The 21,297-nt window shown below is 45.2% G+C and overlaps 1 protein-coding gene across 1 annotated transcript in view; it reads left to right on the top strand.

Annotated features, from left to right (window-relative positions):
* ppm1lb (protein phosphatase, Mg2+/Mn2+ dependent, 1Lb) overlaps positions 1–21,297 on the top strand; it is a 238,692-nt gene that overhangs the window by 138,545 nt on the left and 78,850 nt on the right. Inside the window, exon 2 of the mRNA XM_068042177.1 lies at positions 289–463. Within this exon, the coding sequence (XP_067898278.1) occupies positions 289–463 (175 nt within the window). The remainder of the gene's footprint in view (positions 1–288; positions 464–21,297) is intronic.

Raw genomic sequence — 21,297 nt, 5'->3', positions numbered from 1 at the left:
AAAAATAAGGGGAGAGAATTTCAGATTCAAATGCTCTTTCTGAAATCCATCAAAAATAGAAATGCTGAAATTAACACCCATGTAAACTGGGGGGAAAATAAATTTCCTCGGTGTTGCATTTTAAAACACATCAGTGTTTAAGCTGGTAGCCAACAATGTCACTTAAATAGTCTCAATGATGATTAGTATTGTTGACTTCCTACACTATATATGTTTCTACATTCTGTAACACAATTGTGATAAATATTTGGGTAACATTCCTTTCAACACATATCTTTTTCTGTGCAGTCTGCTGCAGAATATGTGAAGATACACTTGCCTGAGGCTCTGAAACAACATCTACAAGACTATGAAAAAGATAAGGAAAATAGTGTGTTATCACATCAAACAATCTTGGAACAGCAGATTCTTGCAATAGACCGTAAAATTCTTGACAAACTCTCTGCAGCCTATGATGAAGCAGGTAAGTGTCAATGGAAAGTTTCCAACAACTTCCTGTCAAGATTTAATTATTTTTGAATAATTTGATATGCATTTTTTCTTGCAGGCTACTGACATTAAAAGCATCATTGTATTTACAATAAGTAGTCCTGAAAACTATATTATCACGAAACACCTTTACAAAATTAATAAGTGTGACTATGTACATTATAGACTCTAATGGTATTTGTTCATAATTTCATTTGTGCAGAGACCCATGAACCTCAGAATGAATTTAATATTCATCACAGTGGATTAATTTCTGCTACAAATGGTTGTTGGTCTGAACAGCTGGGATGTAATATAACATTGGCTACATAATGCAGGATGCCCTCACTTCTCTAAGTCAAACACAAAAAAATGCATGATGAATGGCTATTAATTTATGACTGATCATTCCTTTATTTTTATTTTGTTACCGATTTACTCCTGTGACCTCATCCTCTGGTGGAGTTGACTCCTAGCTGGGGTTTGATTCCACAATTGTTGGATGTGAGTCTTGGCATTAGGTGTTGTTTGCTAATCATCTAACTAAGAGGAACATCATTAAAGAGCTCAGTCTTGTCCTTCCTCACTATCCACACAAGACAGAATTACATTCCTCGTCACAAGTACGCTGCCCATCATAATAGTTAGGGAGGCTCAGTAAACAGCCAGGGTATGCACCTGATACTGGTGTTAGACCTATTGCATATGCAGGACTTAATTGCATATGCAGGACTTCCGAAGAAGGGTCACTGACCCGAAACGTTAACTCTGCTTCTCTTTCCACAGATGCTGCCAGACCTGCTGAGTGAATCCAGCATTTCTTGTTTTTGGTGCAGGACTTAATGCTTGTTTTAGCCTCTTTGCCAGATTGTACTGTGAATGACTGCAGCATGCATTGTTGTGACGAATTTATTCAGGTATTCAGCAAGCATATAATTGGTCCTTACAGGGATAATTAGAGGCCACTAGACAGGTAAGCTATGTTTTTTACTTACCTTAATATGGACCGACATGGACAGGAGTGCTCCTGCCAACTCCACATTAAAAGCACAGGTAGTTGCTGACAACTGCTTGTCCCACTGTTGTGAAGAAGAACAACAATCCCACCCATGCCAAACCACCCCAGCGAGGAAAGTCTGACAAAGAAGGACAAAGAGAAGAGGGTGTTGCAGCAAGCTGCCAAACACCACCCCTGTGCCCTGCGCCTCCTCCTCAGCAGGTGGAATCAATAGAGGAGGAGCCAGCAGAGGGACAACTGGGTGAGTGGCAAGTGGTTAAGAGAAAAACCACAAAGGAGAAGGCCCAAAAAAGGGGACGGGCCACCACCCAAACCAGTGGCAAGAGGAGGCTCATGTCTGAAACGGACCACAGCGGCTGCTCCTCATCAGATGAGGAAGGGCAGGAAAAACGACACCAGCAAAAGAAGTGGCAGAAAGCAAAGAAGCTGGAAGAGAAAGCACCCCTCCCCACCCCCCCAGCTCTGAAACACTGGAAGCAGCAAAGGGCTTAGCACACCCCAACCCCAAAGTGTCAAACGCAGTGAAACGCTCAGCACACCCCGGCTCTGGGAAGCTGAGAGCAGTGAGATACCCAGCTATGGGAAGGCTGGAGTAGCAACATCCTCGATGATGAACAGAGGGGAAAGACAGCACCAGTAGAGGACAGTCCTAACCTCGTTGCTTACAAGACTGTCTCAAACCTCTCATGAGTGACCAGGACAGTTTTCTGAGCCCAATAGTGCAACAGTTTGCAAATACTATGGGTATGCAGGAACATAGTCAAGGGCTATGACTAGTACAGATGCCTGGAATGCTGAGCAACATACAGTTTTAATGGGTTTAAAGATTGCCTGTATTAATGGGCGCAGGATTAAGTCTACTATGCAATGTGTTTTGACCTTGGGGTACCTCGCACCAATAGGCAATGGTCGCGATGGTGGTCCCTCGGACCATCGATCTGGTCAGCGGGAAATGATTCCCATTCCTCTTGCCTGGGTATTCTGCTGCACGGAGGCAACTTCACCATCTCTGAAGTTAAGGATGTGGTGGGCGGTTGCCTCCTTGTAGCAGATGTAGTGTACAAAAATGCTCTGCTCCGGTTAATCAATGTGTACGCACCAGTTCTATACAGCAAGCAGCTGAAAGTCCTCCAGCAGCTCCCACTGCTGCTGGCGACGTCCAGGCCGGTCATTCTACGTGGTGACTTCAACTGCATCATTGATGCAGCTGACAGTCCAGCAGGGCCGACAGTCAAATAGACGCCACGCCCGGACTCCTGATGGAAACAGTAAAAGACTCCAAGCTGCACAACTTCTTCAGCAACCCTGTAGATGGAGCACAGCATAGATACACCTGATCAAAATCTGGTGGGTCCATCCGTTCCAGGATTGACTTCCTGTTTGTATCCCCTGCATTCACAGTCAGATCCACTTACATCAAGCCAGTGTTCTTCTCTGACCACTGCCTCCTACTGGCTGACTGTCACTTACAGGACGACCAGAGGGTGGGGGACATGGAAGCTGAACATGAAACTGTTAACCCCAGAGGACATTGAGGAACTCAAAAGGGATTACAAAGGTTAGAGCACTGTGAAACCCCTCTTTGAGTCCCCAACACACTGGTGGGTCCAATCAAGGTAAACTTTAAGAGGCTCTTCATCCGCAAAAGTTTTCAGAAAGCGAGAGAGAGAGAGAGAGGAAAATGTCCTGACTCCAGAAAAGAATGCAGAATCTGCTCTGGCTGCAGTCGATGGGGATTGAGGTCAAGAAGGATCTCCAAGAGGTGAAGAGCCAGCAGGCCTCGCTGTTTGCCTTGGAGTACTCCAATATCATCTTCCGGTCCAGAGTCCGCTCCTTGGAGCAGGATGAGACGTGCTTGCGCTTCTTCCAAAAGGCACACAGAGAGAGCTCTGTGATCAGCAGCCTGAGGGGAGAGGATGGTTCGGTAACATCACTACAGCCTGACATACTGAGGCTCAGCAAATACTTTTACACCGGGCTGTATGACGTGAAGCCTACGGACAGCACAGCCTCCCAGTCCTTCCTGTCCTCTATCATAGAGGTCTTAGATGACAGTACACGGGAGAGTCTGGACACACAGTGGTTAGCACTGCAGCCTCACAGCTCCAGCGACCTGTGTTCAGTTCTGGGTACTGCCTGTGCGGAGTTTGCAAGTTCTCCCTGTGACCGCATGGGTTTCCGCCGGGTGCTCCCACAGCCAAAGACTTGCAGGTTGATAGGTAAATTGGCTATTGTAAATTGCCCCTAGTGTAGGTAGGTGGTAGGAGAATGGTGGGGATATGATAGGGAATATGGGATTAACGTAGGAATGATATAAATGGGTGGTTATTAGTCGGCACAGACTCGGTAGGCTGAAGGGTCTGTTTCAGTGCTGTATGACTCTATGACTAAACCGCTAACTCTGGATGAGCTGACAAAGGTCATCAGGTCTTTCAGGACAAGTAAAACTCCCAGAAGCAACGGCTTACCAGTCGAGTTGTATTCGGCCCCTGTGGGACTGGGTCGGCTCAGACCTGCTGGAAGTATACGAGAGCATACTTCTGGCCGGCAGCATTCAGAATCCATGAGGAAAGGCATCATCACCCTCATCTACAAGTGGAGGGGGAGAGGGAGGAAATCATGACTTGGAGGCCCATTTTGCTGCTTAATGTGGACTACAAAATTCGGTCCAAGGTCATCGCCAATCGGGTCAAGTCTGCTCTGGAGTTGGTGATTCACCTCGATCAAATCTGCACTGTACCCGGCAGAAAGATCTCTGATATCCTCACGCTACTCGGGGATACAATCACCTATGCACAGGGCAGGAGAGTGGATACCTGGCTCATCAGCTTGGACTAGGAGAAGACCTTTGACAGAATATTGCACACCTACATGATTGACGTGCTGTCCAACATGCATTTGGGGAGGGAATCCGCAATTGGATCCAACTGCTCTATGCAAACATCAGTAGCACAGTTTCAATCAATGGGTGGGAATCAGAAAGTTTTTCAATCAAATCTGGAGTCAGGCAGGGCTGTCCTCTCTCCCCTGTCTTACTTATTTGCTGCATAGAACACTTTGCTGAGTCCATCAGGAAGGATGCGAGCATAAAAGGAGTGAATCCCAGGCAGCAGAGGCAGTCAGGTCAAAGCCTCCCTGTATATGGACAACATTGCCATCTTCTGCTTGGATTCGTTGTCACTTCGCAGACTGATGAGCGTCTGTGACCAGTTCGAATGGCCTTGGGAATCAAAATAAATCACGGCAAGAACGAGGCCACGTTCTTTGGGAACTGGGTCAACTGATCCTTTGTCCCCTTCACCATCAGGTCAGATTACATGAAGGTACTGGGGATATGGCTCAGAGGGACCAGGGCATGAGCCAAAAACTGGATGGAGCAGATAGCCATGGTGAAACAGAAACTGGGCATGTGAGAGTGATTTTCCCCTCCGCATTGCAGGTAAGAACCTGATCATAGGTGCAAGGCACTCTCGGTGTTGCTATACATGGCGCAAGTCTAGCCTATGCCCCACTCCTGTGCCCTGGCAGTCACTTGAGCCATCTTCCACTTTATCTGGAGATCGAAAATGGACTGTGACCATAGGGACATGATGTTCAAACCTCTAGATAAAGAGGGAAAAAACGTACCCAATGTTGCTTCCATCCTGATGGCCACCTTTGCGGCTGCATCAAGCTGCATGTAGACCCCCGGTGCACAAACACCAAGTGTCACTACGTGTTCAGCTTCTCTGTCCCTGGTGGTATGAAGAATGGGTCTGGTCACGTTACAGCAGAACTCTCCATTCAGTTGGACTGTTCCGTACCACCTATCTCTCGTGGAAAAGTTTGTACAGAAAAATACCTTTAACCACAAATCTATTAGGCAGTGGTCTGCACACAATGTCCTCGAGGCCCGGCAGGAAAAGGAGATGGTGGATCTTGTTGGATGGTTCCCCGAGCAGACTGTCAAAGTCATTTGGCAGAATGCCTCATTGCCAGAACTTTCAAACAAGTACCAAGATGTAGCTTGGCTGGTGGTGAGACGGGCCCCCCCTGTCAGTGCGTTCCTGCATGTCCGGAGTCTCACCGTCTCCGCTCGCTGCCCTCGAGGCGGCTGCGGTGGGGAAGAGAACGTTACCCACCTCCTTCTAGAATGTCCCTCTGCAAAGCCAGTCTGGAAAGATATTCAGTGGTCTTTGTCAAAGTTTATCCTGAGCAGTTCCATAATGCAGGGCTCTGTGCTCTACGGACGCACACCAAGATAAACGTCAACTGTTGCTGGAGGAACATCTACTCGATGAAAGATGCACTTTGCTCTGCCTGAAACTTGCTGGTCTTCCAGTGCACGTCGGAGCGTTGCAGACTGGCACATTCCAAGATCCAGGACTACATGCTGAGGGACGCAGTAAAGCTTGGGGCAGCTGCCACAACACTCAATGGGGAAAGGCCACTGTGCAAGGGCCTCCTGAACCCATGTAAAACCCCTCGGGCTGTATGCGCCAGAGAATGTTTTTGGTATGTAATGCAAATGTACATTGTTAATAGAACTTGAAACAGCAAGGTTAGTGAGGCACCTCATGTAATGTATTGAAAGAAACTGATCTTTATTGCACTTTATGTAATGTCAAATTTGTATTGTTTTGTAATGTATTTTGAAAAGTTTTATGAATATAGTATAATTCTGGAAGAAAAACAACTGCTCATTCTACTACCAATTGCCTCCCCTGACCTGGACTTCCTGAGGACTATGGCCAGCATTTGAGCCAGCTGATCTTGCTGACCCCCTGGCCCATCTCCTCCCCACCACAACCAGCAAGCTGTCTCTGGAGCTGTGAATAAAAAGAAAGAAATCAGAATTTTCATTTATATAGTGCCTTTCAAGACATTAGGATCCAAGGTGCTTTACACCAATTTAAGAATGGTACTCATAGCTTGATGATACTATCTTAATGAGGCTGGCAAATCAATTTTCTGTGGTTCTACTGCTGGATGCATGAGGCACTTGTGCAACATTGCACTGGGATTCCAGCCCAATTTGGGTGAGATACATTTTCTAGGTCTTGAAGCAGATACAGCACAGATTCATCAGAATGAAACAATGGCATAAAGGGTTAAATTATAAATAAAGGGATCGAGGCATGTGAAACAGTTGAGTTGAGGTACTGATGACCCATGACCCATAACCCATGACCCATGAATGGCAGAATAGGCTCAAGGGGTTCGGAATGGCTTACTCCTATTTGTATGTCTCCCTCCTTCACAATTTAAGATGACCAAACAAATAGGTATTTTTCATTTAGGATCAGTTTCAACATTGTAATTTGGTCCCAAAACTTGTCCCAAAGGGTTAAAGTTAATTTGAGGCTTTTATATTTGAATGTTTAAGACCTAAGTGGGGTGGTGCAGTGGTTAGCACTACAGCCTCACAGCTCCAGGGACCCAGGTTCGATTCTGGGTACTGCCTGTGTGGAGTTTGCAAGTTCTCCCTGTGACCACATGGGTTTTCGCTGGGTGCTCCTGTTTCCTCCCACAGCCAAAGACTTGCAGGCTGATAGGTAAATTGGCCATTGTAAATTGCTCCTAGTGTAGGTAGGTGATATGGGATTACTGCAGGGTTAGTATAAATGGGTGGTTGTTGGTCAGCACAGACTCGGTGGGCCGAAGGGCCTGTTTCAGTGCTGTATCTCTAAAAAAAAAAGTTAAAGTGGGTGGGTTCTTAGGCTTTTAGCTCTGCTAAATATACATTTTAAAATGTGTAAGGTTAATGAGACGGGAGCTGAAGTCTGGATAAATGTGATAAAAACAGCAAACAAGCCACAAATGGTTATTCAGCAATACTCAACAACACCAGTGATAAAAATCTGAGACTTCCATGTACACGAAAAGCAAAACCGCCAAGAGTGATCCATCATACATGCAAAAGATGAGACTTTTACAGAAACAAATGAGACCCCATGTAAAACTCCCATACATAGAGCGTGAGACAACTATACAAAAATCAGAACCCCACAAAACTGAGAACTGTGTGAACACAAAGGAGAATGTTGTTGGGGTTGAGCGGAGGTAATGCGGCCTGGGAAAACATGCAGTAAAAGATCGGCAGGTGCTAGAGTTTCTGGCTGAATGTGGCGCTGGATATGTACTCTTAGAGCAAGGAGAGATAAGGATAGATGGGAATAAAGGGGAATATCAAAGTGATCCTGTTTTCCACCTCTTCCCCTCTGAACTACTCCCCCTTCCTCCACTCCCTTTCCTCCCAGTCTTATTAGTCCCTTTGACATTCCACTTCCTTTCGATTGCATTCCCTACTCCTCTTCCTATCCTGCCTTCCTCCCTCCCTTGTTTCCACCTTTCTCTTTCCACCTCACAATCTTCCCTGCTGCCTTTTGCCTCTCCCTCCCCTTTTTCTCCTTTCCCCACGAAACCCATTTTATTTTGGTCCCCTAAACCCAACTTACCTTGATGTTAATATAAAAGCAAAATTCTGCGGATGCTGGAAATCTGAAATAAAAACAAGAAATGCTGGAACCACTCAGCAGGTCCAGCAGCATCTGTGGAAAGAGAAGCAGAGTTAACGTTTCGGGTCAGTGACCCTTCTTCGGAACTGACAAATATTAAAAATGTCACAGGTTATAAGCAAGTGAGATGGGGGTGGGGCAAGAGATAACAAAGGAGAAGGTGCAAATTGGACAAGGCCACATAGCTGACCAAAAGGTCATGGAACAAAGGCAAACAATATGTTAATAATCTCCACAGATGCTGCCAGACCTGCGGAGTATTCCAGCATTTCTTGTTTTTATTTCAGATTTCCAGCATCTGCAGTATTTTGCTTTTACTTAAAAGTCCATTTGTCATTTCGGTGGTTTGAAAACACTTCCAGACGTTGTTACGGTGTAACCTTCTGGGGATGTGGATTTTACCCTTGGCAGTTCTTGGCTTGCAGATGTGTTGTCAATGTGTCCTGTTGTTCCATCATGCACTCATCATTGGAGTGTATTCTTTCGAGTCCACTGTGCGCAATTGGAGTATTGCACACTTCTCTTAGTTGGCTTTGGTTCCTCCTCAACACGGCTCCGTTAGATTTTGTGACCTCGTAAGACCTAGGCTCACTGCATACTTTGGATACCTCTATGGGTATCCATGTTCTCACTGTGGGGTGTAGGAGCCTGACATTTTGTCCTACGTGTAGTTGAGGTAGTTCTGCCCCTGCATGTCGGTCTTGCACCATTTTCATTCTCCCTTGTTTTATGTGTAGATTTTAGGTATTGTTACAACCGAGGCGGGAGGAGTGCACTGTTCGTTCTATTCCCACTTCTCCACAGGTCACAACATATCATTAAATTATCCCACTTACCAATACAATCAGTCATATACTCTATTTTTCCCAGAATAAAACACACTAACCAATTTTCTTTAATGAACAACAAAATTATCAGTTTATTGTAAAACAAGTCTAAACCAGTAATGAAGTAAAGCATAAACAGACTGATTGAAATTTTAAAGTTCCCTTTTTACCTTAGCCCCTCACACTCTTTCTCTCACACGCACACACACACACACTAGTTAACTGGAAAAAAAAGGATCTCTGTTCAGAGCTCTGTTACAGAGAAAAAAAAAACACTTGGGCTGAGTACTTGCTCATTCTTCAAGAAAACAGCAGATGAGATATGTTGTGTTCCAAAACTGGCCTACAGTCTGGCCTCCGAGTACACGTAGATGGGTCACTGGGATCTTTTGGAACATTTCTTTTCAGGTGGCGTTGAGAATTAATTTAGCAGGCTTTTCTGCAAAGACAGTAGATGAGGTGAGTTGACACAGCGGACTTTTTAGGGTCTTTTAGAGAGGTGCTGGAAAGCTGAGCTGGGTTGTGGTCTTCTTTCCTTCCTTGGGAATTCTCTGATAATGATTCGCTGCTTGTTTTGTAACCTGTTGAATTTCCTTTACTATTGAAGTCAATTTGCTATGTGTCGTTTTGCCCAATGATAAAAGTTCAAATTACCCCCTTGGATTTGAACACAAAATCTAGGTGACATTCCACTGCAGTACTGAGGGAGTGCTGGATTGGTGGGAGTGCCATCCGTTGAATTAAATTGCGATTCCATCTGTCTGTCTCAGCAGTGTAGTGGGTATTAAAGAATACATGATTTGATTCAAAGAAGAGCAGTGCATTCTTGATATTTTCCTTCTTCTTTGGGTTGCCAACTCTGGTTGGAGGCATTCTTGGAGTTTGAAGATATGGTGCTAATAACATGACATCTGATCAGGTGACTTTTGTTCACATGGCATCTGATCACATGACTTCCACGACTGTTATTGCATTTACCTAATAAAGGTTGGGTCCTTTCTGATTCAGTATCTTAGCTCATGGTTTCACGGCAGCAGCTGTTGTGCAAGAAATTCCAAGAGCAAGGAAGCCATCTGTGAGCAGGCAAAGAGCGGAAACCGAGGGCGGAGAAATGGGGAAAAGGGGAAACTGAGGGCGGAGAAATGGGGAAGAAGGGAAACCGAGGGCAGAGAAATGGGGAAAAGGGGCAAGCAAGGGCGGACAAATGGGGAAGAAGGGAAACCAAGGGCAGAGAAATGGGGAAAAGGGGAAACCGAGGGCGGAGAAATGGGGAAGAAGGGAAACCGAGGGCAGAGAAATGGGGAAAAGGGGAAACCAAGGGCGGAGAAATGGGGAAGAAGGGAAACGAAGGGCAGAGAAATGGGGAAAAGGGGAAACCGAGGGCGGAGAAATGGGGAAGAAGGGAAACCGAGGGCAGAGAAATGGGGAAGAAGGGGAAACTGAGGGTGGAGAAATGGGGAAAAGGTGTAACCGAGGGCGGAGAAATGGGGAAGAAGGGAAACCGAGGCAGAGAAATGGGGAAAAGGGGAAACCGAGGGTGGAGAAATGGGGAAGAAGGGAAACTGAGGGCAGGGAAATGGGGAAGAAGGGGAAACTGAGGGTGGAGAAATGGGGAAAAGGTATAACCGAGGGCGGAGAAATGGGGAAAAGGTAAAATTGAGGGCGGAGAAATGGGGAAGAAGGGAAACCGAGGGCAGAGAAATGGGAAGAGGGGAAACTGAGGGTGGAGAAATGGGAAAGAGGCATAACTGAGGGCGGAGAAATGGGGAAGAGGTGAAACTGAGGGTGGGGAAATGGAGAAGTATAACTGAGGGTGGAGAAATGGGGAAAAGGTATAACCGAGGGCGGAGAAATGGGGAAAAGGTAAAACTGAGGGCGGAGAAATGGGGAAGAAGGGAAACCGAGGGCAGAGAAATGGGAAGAGGGGAAACTGAGGGTGGAGAAATGGGAAAGAGGCATAACTGAGGGCGGAGAAATGGGGAAGAGGTGAAACTGAGGGTGGGGAAATGGGGAAGTATAACTGAGGGTGGAGAAATGGGGAAAAGGGGAAACCGAGGGTGGAGAAATGGGGAAAAGGTAAAACCGAGGGCGGACAAATGGGGAAGAAGGGAAACCGAGGGCAGAGAAATGGGGAAGAGGGGAAACTGAGAGTGGGGAAATGGGGATGAAATATAACCAAGGGCAGAGAAATGGGGAAGAGGGGAAACTGAGAGTGGGGAAATGGGGAAGAGGGAAAACTGAGGGTAGGGAAATGGGGAAGAGGTATAACCGAGGGTGGAGAAATGGGGAAGAAGGGAAACTGAGAGTGGGGAAATGGGGAAGAAGTATAACCGAAGATGGAGAAATGGTAAGAGGGAATATCGAGGGCAGAGAAATGGAGAAGAGGGGAAACCGAGGGTGGGGAATGGGGAAGAGGTATAACCTACGGCAGAGAAATGGGGAAGAGGGGAAACTGAGAGTGGGAAAATGGGGAAGAGGTATAACCAAGGACAGAGAAATGGGGAAGAGGGGAAACTGAGAGTGGGGAATGGGGAAGAGGTATAACCTACGGCAGAGAAATGGGGAAGAGGGGAAACTGAGAGTGGGGAAATGGGGAAGAAGTATAACTGAGGGCGGAGAAATGGGCAAGAGGTGAAACTGAGAGTGGAGAAATGGGGAAGAGGTGAACTGAGAGTGGGGAAATGGGGAAGAAGTATAACTGAGGGCGGAGAAATGTGAAAAGGGAATATCGACGGCAGAGAAAGGGGTAACAGGGGAAACTGAGGGTTGGAAAGAGGGAAAGCTGAGGGTAGGGAAATGGGGAAGATGGGAAACCAAGGGTGGAGAAATGGGGAAGAGATATAACCGAGGCTGGGGAAATGAGGAAGACGGGAAACTGAAGAAGGGGCATCAAGACTGGAGAAGTGAAGAATCAGAAGTGCGGGGGGTGGGGGGGGGTGAGCGGGGGTGGTGTGGTGGGGAGCAATTCACAGATGGGAAACCAGAGGTGGGAAGAACCATGATTCCACCAGGCACTAATGGTAACTCACTGAAATTGCCCTGATAATGGATAGTAAAGTGTTAACACTTAACCAAAAGTGATACAATAACTCACTATATTTAACTGGTAGTTATGCCCCGATATCCTACCTGTAATCGGTATAAAGTGTGGCTACCCAATCCAAACCCAACCAGACCCGACGACATGTGTCAGGTTCGGGTCAGATCGGGTCTCTCTTCCAGGTCCAGCATTCGTGCTCGGGTCAGGTTGGGCTGGAGGTGGACAGTGCTGCCTTGCTCCGGGAAGTAATCTTCAAATGAACATTCAGGACATCAAGGCAGGAAACGTGCAGTCCAGACTCCGCACTCTGCAGTAAAGCCTGGGTACCCAAGCAAACCCGACGACATGTGACGGGTTCAGGTCTGATCGGGCATCTAAAAAAATTAAAAGACTCGGGCTTGGGTCGGGTTCAGGTTGGCAGTTGTCAGGTCGGGCCCGGATCGTGTTTTAATTTTATACCCGAGCCAGGCTTTAAATCGGTGTTCTCTCTAAGCTGTGTGCATGCGCAGCTGTGCAGCAATCGTGTTGGTATCCCACAGGTTGCTCATAAGCTGTCCCCTTTAAGATACTGCATGTGCAAAACTACACAAAAAATCCTAAAGGTATCACGCATTGAAATAAACAGGCCACGCACAACGAAGAAAATTTTGAGAGATCATTGTCTGTAACTTGTCATATTCCTATAACCTGCTGATATTCGCCCTGAAACCATAACCAGAATCTCCCTGCAATGTACAAGGTACAGTTAGGCTGCCCAGTTGGCCACGTTTAACAGGCCCAATCTCTTTCCTTGTACTCTGGTTGGATTCCAGTTCCATGTGGATGTGACAACTCTGAACTGGGAGCCTCAGTCAGAGTTGATACATTCTTGATCTTCACACATCAAATCCAGGCTGCACAGACCAACCAGAACCAAACCAAGAGATCACAGTAAGGGCAATGAGCTCAGTGTTTGAGACACTTCTCACAGGACATATCGTCCTCAACTCAGCTCAGCACCAACATTTCTAAATCGCTCCCTGAGCTTGTACTCGATAAATGAATATTTTCACGGAATTATAGAAATTGCAATAGTCCCCCGGTACTGGCACGTTTTCCTGTAACTCCATTCCCCCGCAATCCCAAAGATCTTTTTATGTTCCTCCTTGTCAAATTCCATTTCCTTTAGTCTTTACTTCAATAACCACATGTGGTGAAGTATCCCATGGTCTAATAGCTGCAGAGTGCAGAGGCACAACTGGGGAGAGGTACCCTTGATTCCACAAAACTTCCAGTCATTCCAGGAGGGTTGGGAACCCTCTTCCTTCAACTGAATTCACCTAAAAACAAATTAACTGACCTTTCATCACATTGTTCTTTGTAAAATATTTCAAGTGTAAAATGGCTGTCACGTTTGATGATATAACAATAGTCACTATGCTTCAAAGTAATTCATTGTGTAAAATGGTTTAAGATGTTTCAATGTGTTATTGTTGTTTTCATATTTTCACATACTTCCATACAAGAGTAGTGTGAAGTAGTGGAAAGATTCACAGGCTGATTGACAATCTGACAGGTCACAATGTGAACACTCCTTTAGTGGCTGTAACAGCCAATATGGTAGTTAGTTCTATATGGTGAGATGGTTTTTCACCCACACCGTTTAGATGTAAGTATCCTGCTAAATGTTAACCTAGAAATCAGAGCCGGAGCTCTGGTTGCCACCCACTGGGACTGTCTGCTGCAGGGTTCAGAGACGAGAATGCTACCGCTAAGCCAAAGGCTTGCTCGCTTTCAATATGCTACCTTGCTCGCTTTCAATATGCTACAGCACCAAATAGATGCAGTATTATTACTAAATTACTTCTAAAGCTATGGGGGGGTTGGTTAGCTCAGTTGGCTAGACAGCGAGTGTATGATTATAGAAAGATGTCAACAGCATGGGTTCAATCCCCATACCAGCTGTGGTAGTTAATGGAGGTCTGCCTTGTTGCCTTGCCCTACACTTGAGGAGTGGTGACCCTCAAGCTATACATCACCAACTGTCTCTCTAATGGCAAGAGATGCCTATGGTCCTTTGAGACTATGGCAACAACAACTTCTGAAGCTGCTTTTGTTAAATAATATATGATGTTTGATGAAATCAGTAACAGTAATATTAGATATACACTTTTTTCCTAAGCATACATAGTTAACAAACGTTTGGTTTTGTTGAATTCATTAACCATGACAGAGCTTGCCTTCTTCATTGGAAATTGTTTGATGTCTTGATGTTCAAATTTCCATGACCTTAACTCTAGCTGTCTGTGCTGACCTTGCCACTTCCGTCCCTGTGCATATTTTATTTCATTGTATTTGGGTCCATATGATTGTAAATGTAATTTTAAATTTTTCAACATCATAACTGATTGGCTCAGCTGCTTAAAACTATATTAAAAGATTTGCATCACATAAAACAAAGAGGAACAAGTTGCAGTTGGTGAATTATCTCATGCAGCTGCTTTTAGATCAATTTTGCTGGGCAGCTGTGAGCAACACCCATCATAGTCTTAGGCTGGTTTGTGCCTTGAGAAACCCCAAAGTGCAGAGGAACTTTTAATTTAAATAAAAAGGCCAATTTAAAAAATTTCTGTCTTTCTCAAAACATTATTAGTCATGACTCCTCTGTCATTGCAAACTACTTTCCTATCTCCAATCTTCCTTTTCTTTTCAAAGTCCTTGAACATATTGTTATCTTCGAAAGCCATGCGCACCTTTCCTTCAATGGCCTATGTGAATCTGGCCAATCAAGTTCTTTCCCTGCCAAAGTATCAAAATGGTCCATAGTCACAAATGACCGCCATTGTGTGTGTGACTTTGATGCATTATCCCTCCTCAAACACAATTAATCACACCACCCTCCTCTAACACCTCTGTTGTCCAGCTCATGGGGCTACCTGCAACTGGTTCCACTCATACCTATCTGATCAGTCTCCAGCAGTGGTTTCTTTTCCTGGCCCTGCACCATTCTGTCTGTTCCTTCTGAACCACATCAAATGCTATCAGGCCTCACTCTCCTCTACCAAATTCACCCACTATTCCAGGATCATCCTTGAGAGCAAAGATAAACCAGAGCTGATTTCTCTACTACCAACTGTTTCCTTATATCTTAAGTTCCTTCTCCTCAGGTATAATCCCCTTCCTTTTTAAAACAGTCATCATCACTGCCCTTCGCAAAATATCCACTCTTAACCCCTCTGGAGTTACTGTCCTACTGCTTCATGTCCAACCTCCCTTTCCTCACTAAACATGTTCAACATCTTGTTGCCTCAAATACAGATGCACGTTTCCCACAGTTCATGTTTGAATCTCTCCAATCAGGTTTCTTTCCCTGCCACAACATCAAAACAGCTCTTAATTGAAGTCACAAATTACCATCTTTGTGACTGTGATCATGATGCATTATCCCTCCTCATTCTCCTCCATCTCTATGGAGCCTTATATGGTTGACAACACCATCCTCCTCCAATGCTTGTCCTCCATTGTCTGTGTGGTTACCCTCACTTGGTCCCACTTTTACGTATCCTATCATAGTCAGGGATTTTCCAGCAATGTCTTCTCTTCCCTACTCGACACCGTTACCTCTAGAGTACCCCAAGGATCTATCCTCATCTATATGCTGCCCCAAAGAGGCAACATCTGCATGCATGGGGTCAGCTTCCACATGTATACTGTTGACACTCTATCTCTTCGCCGCCTATCTCAGCCCATTTACTGCATTTATGTTGTCAGCTTTCTTGCCTGATATCCTGCCTTAGATATACTGCAGCTTCCTCTAAATAAACATTGGAAGAAGGAAGCAATTATCTTTGGCTTCCGTCACATATCTCATTGTTCAATTGTGTGGGGATTCACAGAATTTCACAGAATTGTTACAGTGCAGAAGAAGGTCATTTGGCCCATCGTGTCAGCATCGGCTCTCCGAATGAGCATTTCACCTAGTTCCATTCCCCCGCCTTCTCCCCGTCACCCTGCACACTCTTCCTTTTCATATAATAGTGTAATTCCTTTTGAATGCTTCAATTGAAGCTGCGCCCATTACACTCTCAGGCAGTGCATCCCCTGAATAAACAGTGAGCTGCAGTGTTAATAACCCATCCCAACGATACCATTACTAAGCAAATAGTGTACCCATGAAGAACGAGGACTTTGCTGTTCCAAGACTTGTTTGTCATCACATCCTGATTTCAATATGATACCAGTTATGACTAATAAAACCAGATATTGTAGTTACAGATGGAACTGCTCACATTTCTGATCCATTCAATGGATAGTAGAAGAATAAATTGTAGTATTAGCATTTATAAACGTTTAAAGTCTTTGTTGCTCAGTTGTGATTTGACACTACTGAAAATGACAAAATCTATCTTCATTTTGTTTTTTCAGACCATTCTATTCCCTCTTGGATTCACTTGCTGCTGCACTCCTCCCCCCACCACCCCCCACCCCCCTACCCCTGCCCATTTATATTTCCTCATCTAGTTGTCATTCCTCCTCTCCACATTGTGTGTTCTTGACCACTGGCTGGGAGGTGATGCAATTCACCAAAAATGGAGACGGATTTGAATATTATTCTAAGCTGGGATTTTAATTAATGGCCTTCCAGTTAGAAATCTAATGCAATAACACAAAAGCTAAATAGCCAGGATTTCAGTTTAACTAGTTTTACTCAAGCTACCCACTTTAGCTGCAGGCTGCGATTAATGGTTTTAAAATTAAAGCCTCAGTTTTACCTGAGGTGGGTGTTAGGCATGCAGGAGCCAGAGTGAGAGGGAAGCACCCACCATGGCACTCATGAGACCCAGGCAATATTTTTTTGCTCGGCCTAATTTTGTGTTCTGACCCTTGTCACATCTCAGAATCACAGAATGACAGAATCGTTACAGCGCAGAAGGAGGCCATTCAGCCCATCATGTCCACACCGGCTCTCTGAAAGAGCAATTTCCTCAGGTTCATTCCCCTGCCTTCTTCCCATAACCCTGCACATTCTTCCTTTTCATATAACTGTCTAATTCCCTCTTGAATGCTTCAATTGAACTTGCCTCCACCACGTTCTCAGGCAGCGCATTCCAGACCTTAACCACTCGCTGCGTGAAAAAGTTTTTCCTCATGTCACTTTTGCTTCTTTTACCAAATACTTTAAATCTGTGCCCTTTCGTTCTCGATCCTTTCACAAGTTGGAACAGTTTCTCTCTATCTACTTTGTCCAGACCCCTCATGATTTTGAATACCTCTATCAAATCATCTCTCAGCCTTCTCTTCTCCAAGGCAAACAGTCCTAACTTCTCCAATCTATCTTCATAACTGAAATTCCACATCCCTGGAACCATTCTCGTGAATCTTTTCTGTACACTCCCCAACGTCTTTCCTGAAGTGCACCGCCCAGAACTGGACGCAATAGTCCAGCTGAGGCCAAACTAGTGTCTTATACAAGTTCAACATAACCTCCTTGCTCAAATACAGTATGCCCCTATTAATAAAGCCCAGGATACTGTATGCTTTATTAACCGCTCTCTCAACAGGTCTTGCCGTCCTCAATGACTTATGCACATATACACCTAGGTCCCTCTGCTCCTGCAGCCCCTTTAGAATTGTACCCTTTATTCTATATTGTCTCTACATGTTCTTCCAACCAAAATGAATCACTTCACATTTCTCTGCATTGAACTTCATCTGCCACCTATTTGCCCATTCACCAACTTGTTTATGTCCTTTTGAAGTTCTACACTATCCTCCTCACAGTTCACAATGTTTCCAAGTTTCGTGTCATCTGCCAGTTTTGAAATTGTGCCCTGTACACCAAGGTCTAGGTCATTAATATATATCAGGAAAAGCAAGGATCCCAACACTGATCCCTGGGGGACTCCACTACAAACCTTCCTCCAGCCCGAAAACTTTTCCATTAACCACTACTCTTTGTTTCCTATCACTCAGCCAATTTCATATCCATGTTGCTACCTTCCCTTTTATTCCATGTTTGCTCACAATTGTGTCGTGTGGCACTGTATCAAATGCCTTGTGAAAGTCCATGTACACCACATCAACAGCATTACCCTCATCAACCCTACCTCCTCAAAAAACTCCAGCAAGTTAGTTAAACATGATTTTCCCTTAAGAAATCCATGCTGGCTTTCCTTAATTAACTTTAGTTTGTTCATGTGATTATTGATTTTGTCTCTAATTATTTTTTCTAGAGGTTTTCCCACCACCGAAGTTAAACTGGCTGGCCTGTAGTTGCTGGGCTTATCTTTCCACCCTTTTTGAACAAAGGTGTAACGTTTGCAATTCTCCAGTCCTGTGGCACCACCCCCGAGTCCAAGGAAGACTGAAAAATTATGGCCAGTGCCTCTGCGATTTCCACCCTCACTTCCCTCAGTATCCTTGGATGCATCTCATCCGGCCCTGGTGCATTATCCACTTTAAGTACAAACAGCCTACCTAATACTTCTTCTTTATCAATTTTAAACCCCTCTAGTGTCTGACTTACCTCCTCTTTCAACATTGCCTGGGTTGCATCTTCTTCCTTGGTAAAGACAGATGCAAAGTATTCATTTAATGCCTCAGCTATGCCCTCTGTCTCCATGTGTAAATTCCCTTTCTGGTTCCGAATCAGCTCCACTCCTCCTTTTACCACCCTTTTACTATTTATATGCCTATAGAAAACTTCAGGAATTCCTTTAATGCTAGCTGCCAGTCTCTTTTCATGCTCTCTCTTTGCTTCTTTTATTTGCTTTTTCACTTCCCCTCTGGACCTTCTATATTCAGCCTGATTCTCATTAATATTTTCTATCTAGCATCACACTTGAAGTCACAGATTTAACTTTAACAAAGATTTAACAAGCTTTCATAAAAATACTTCTGTTCGCTACAGCAACATATGCTTATCTGACCTTACAACACCCCTCAGGTCAGGTGTTTTCCCCAAACACTGAGTTCTTTTCAGTTCAACTTCCAAGTACCATATAATCTCGAATACACAAGCCCACACATACAATCATGACAACCCTGACTCCCACCTGAAGCCACTGCAACTAAGGTGTAGACTGGCCAGCAAGGCAGCAATCGCGTGGCTGGAGACCACCACCAGAGACCCAAGGATACGGGAGTTTGTGACTCTCACAGTCAAGGAACATGGGAGCAGCCCAAGGCAGAGGGGCCGCAAGCTTTCCATGTGGGGCCAGGAGGTGTGGCAGTGCTCCACATTGGCCACAAGGAATCCTTATAATAAATTAAATTGAACTTACGTTGACTACTTCTACTTCTGATCAGTTTGCACATTTCACTATTAAATCTGTGTCTAAGTCTGAATTACACCATCAGACTTCAATATTTTTGAGACCCCCACCTGCCCAAAAACCTGAGGGTTAAAATTGCGAGGGGGGGGTGCAGTTGGGCAGGCAGTATTTAATACCCGACTGCGATTATAGCCCCATCCCTGCATAATTCACATGAATGGGTTAAATTGGAGGCTTAAGCCTCCCAAAGTAGACTTAGGGCTGGATACTATGAGCCCATCAGCGGCAGGCTCAAAAAATGAGCCGTCGCAATCTTAATCGCGGTGGCTCATTTAAATAATTGGGGCGGCTCCCCCCCCCCCACCACATCACATGGAGGGGGCGGGCAGTCCGTCCTCGGCAAAGGCGTCAGCTGCCCGTGTGCAGGCGCTGGTGCCATTTTTAAAAGGCAGCCAGCCCTGCCGGTTTATTTAAATTTTTAAAGAGATATCCCCAAAAATGAAATAAATAAAGTTCTTATGCCCCTTTCCCATCCCCCAGTAACAATTACAATAACTATTTGACCTTTCCTCCCACCCACAAACCATTTACCTTTTACATCTGACCTTTCCCCTCCCCAAACTGCACAAAGTTTAAGGTTCAACCCTTCCCACCATCCCCCACACCCATGACGTGTATATGATCCCGTTCACCGCATCGCCCCCCCGCCCCCGGAATGACAAACGTACCTCCTTCCCTCTTCCCACCAGTTTCCCTGGAAGAAGATCGCAGCGGGCCCTCAAGGTCTTAGATAAGAATATTTAAATTTATTAGATTTATTAATTTGCATATTTAAATTGTGGTCCTGTTGCCCAGCAGCAGCAGGGGCCGCCATGGAGCCTCACTGATGCCGGGAGGATTGGGCCTGGCCCTGCCAGCATCGGGGTCCGTGGTGGGCCTCATCCAGAGCCAACTTCTGGCCACCACCTCCCCCCACCTCCACCGCCCGCCGCCACCACAGATCATGACATTGAGGGCTTCTTAAAATCCAGCCCTTAGAGTCCAATGAATTGAAAAGATGTTTAGAGTCTAGGAACTCTATGGGATTCATTCTGAATCTACAAACAATTTATCTGAAAAAATAGCACAACTGAATCTGTTAAATAGTCAAATTCCTTCAATAATCATTACTTAGAGTAGGAGTGATTATATTATATTGCAGTCCTGAGATAAAGTAGAAACCTAATCCCCGTTTCCTCTGTTCTGGTAACCGGCAATCCAATCTCTTGTGGAATTGAGTCATAAAAATTACGTCAAATCAATACTGATAGACCTGAATTACTGTGCGGGGAACGTAAATACTTCTTGATGCAGCAGAGAGTGTTTTTCAGAAGGTAATGAATTTGGAATCAACAATAGTGAGTAGAGATATTTTCAGGACGGCTCAGAATGTGTGCACAGGTGACAGCATTTTATGCAAGCTTTCCTTGCAAATTCAACAGTCTTTCTTCAGTGAATGATCACTTATTTTGCATTTCAATCTCTGTCTTTATAAAGGAAAACTGAGACACCAGAAAGAGTTCCACTGGCAGGAGAAACAGTGTGTAAAACTTCTTCACACATATTGTATAGTATTGTGAGGAACTGGGGCTGCTACTGAACCAAAAGAGATAAAGCACTACTGCCTGCTTCAAGTAGAAACAAATGTTTTGCAGCACTACTGCTCCCGCCCCGAACTGGAAAACGTTATCAACTTTGCTTCTAATTTCCACCCTTCTCTCACCTTTACATGGTCCATCTCCGACACTTCCCTTCCCTTCCTCGACTTCTCTATCTCCATCTCTGGGAATAGGTTGCCTACTAATATCCATTATAAACCCACCGACTCCCACAGCTACCTCGACTACACTTCTTCACACCCTGCCTCCTGTAAGGACTCCATTCCATTCTCCCAGTTTCTCCCGTCTCCGACGCATCTGCTCTGATGATTCTACCTTCCATGACAGCGCTTCTGATATGTCTTCCTTTTTCCTCAACTGAGGATTCCCCCCCACTGTGGTTGACAGGGCACTCAACTGTGTCCGGCCCATTTCCCGCACCGCTACCCTCACCCCTTCCCCTCCCTCCCAGAACCGTGACAGGGTTCCCCTTGTCCTCACTTTCCATCCCATCAGCCTCCATATCCAAAGGATTATCCTCCACCATTTCCGCCACC

Source organism: Heterodontus francisci, chromosome 11 (assembly GCF_036365525.1).
Source record: "Heterodontus francisci isolate sHetFra1 chromosome 11, sHetFra1.hap1, whole genome shotgun sequence".
Lineage (NCBI taxonomy): Eukaryota > Metazoa > Chordata > Chondrichthyes > Heterodontiformes > Heterodontidae > Heterodontus > Heterodontus francisci.
Note: the sequence above shows the minus strand (reverse complement) of the source record. Positions and strands in the feature narration are given on the sequence as shown.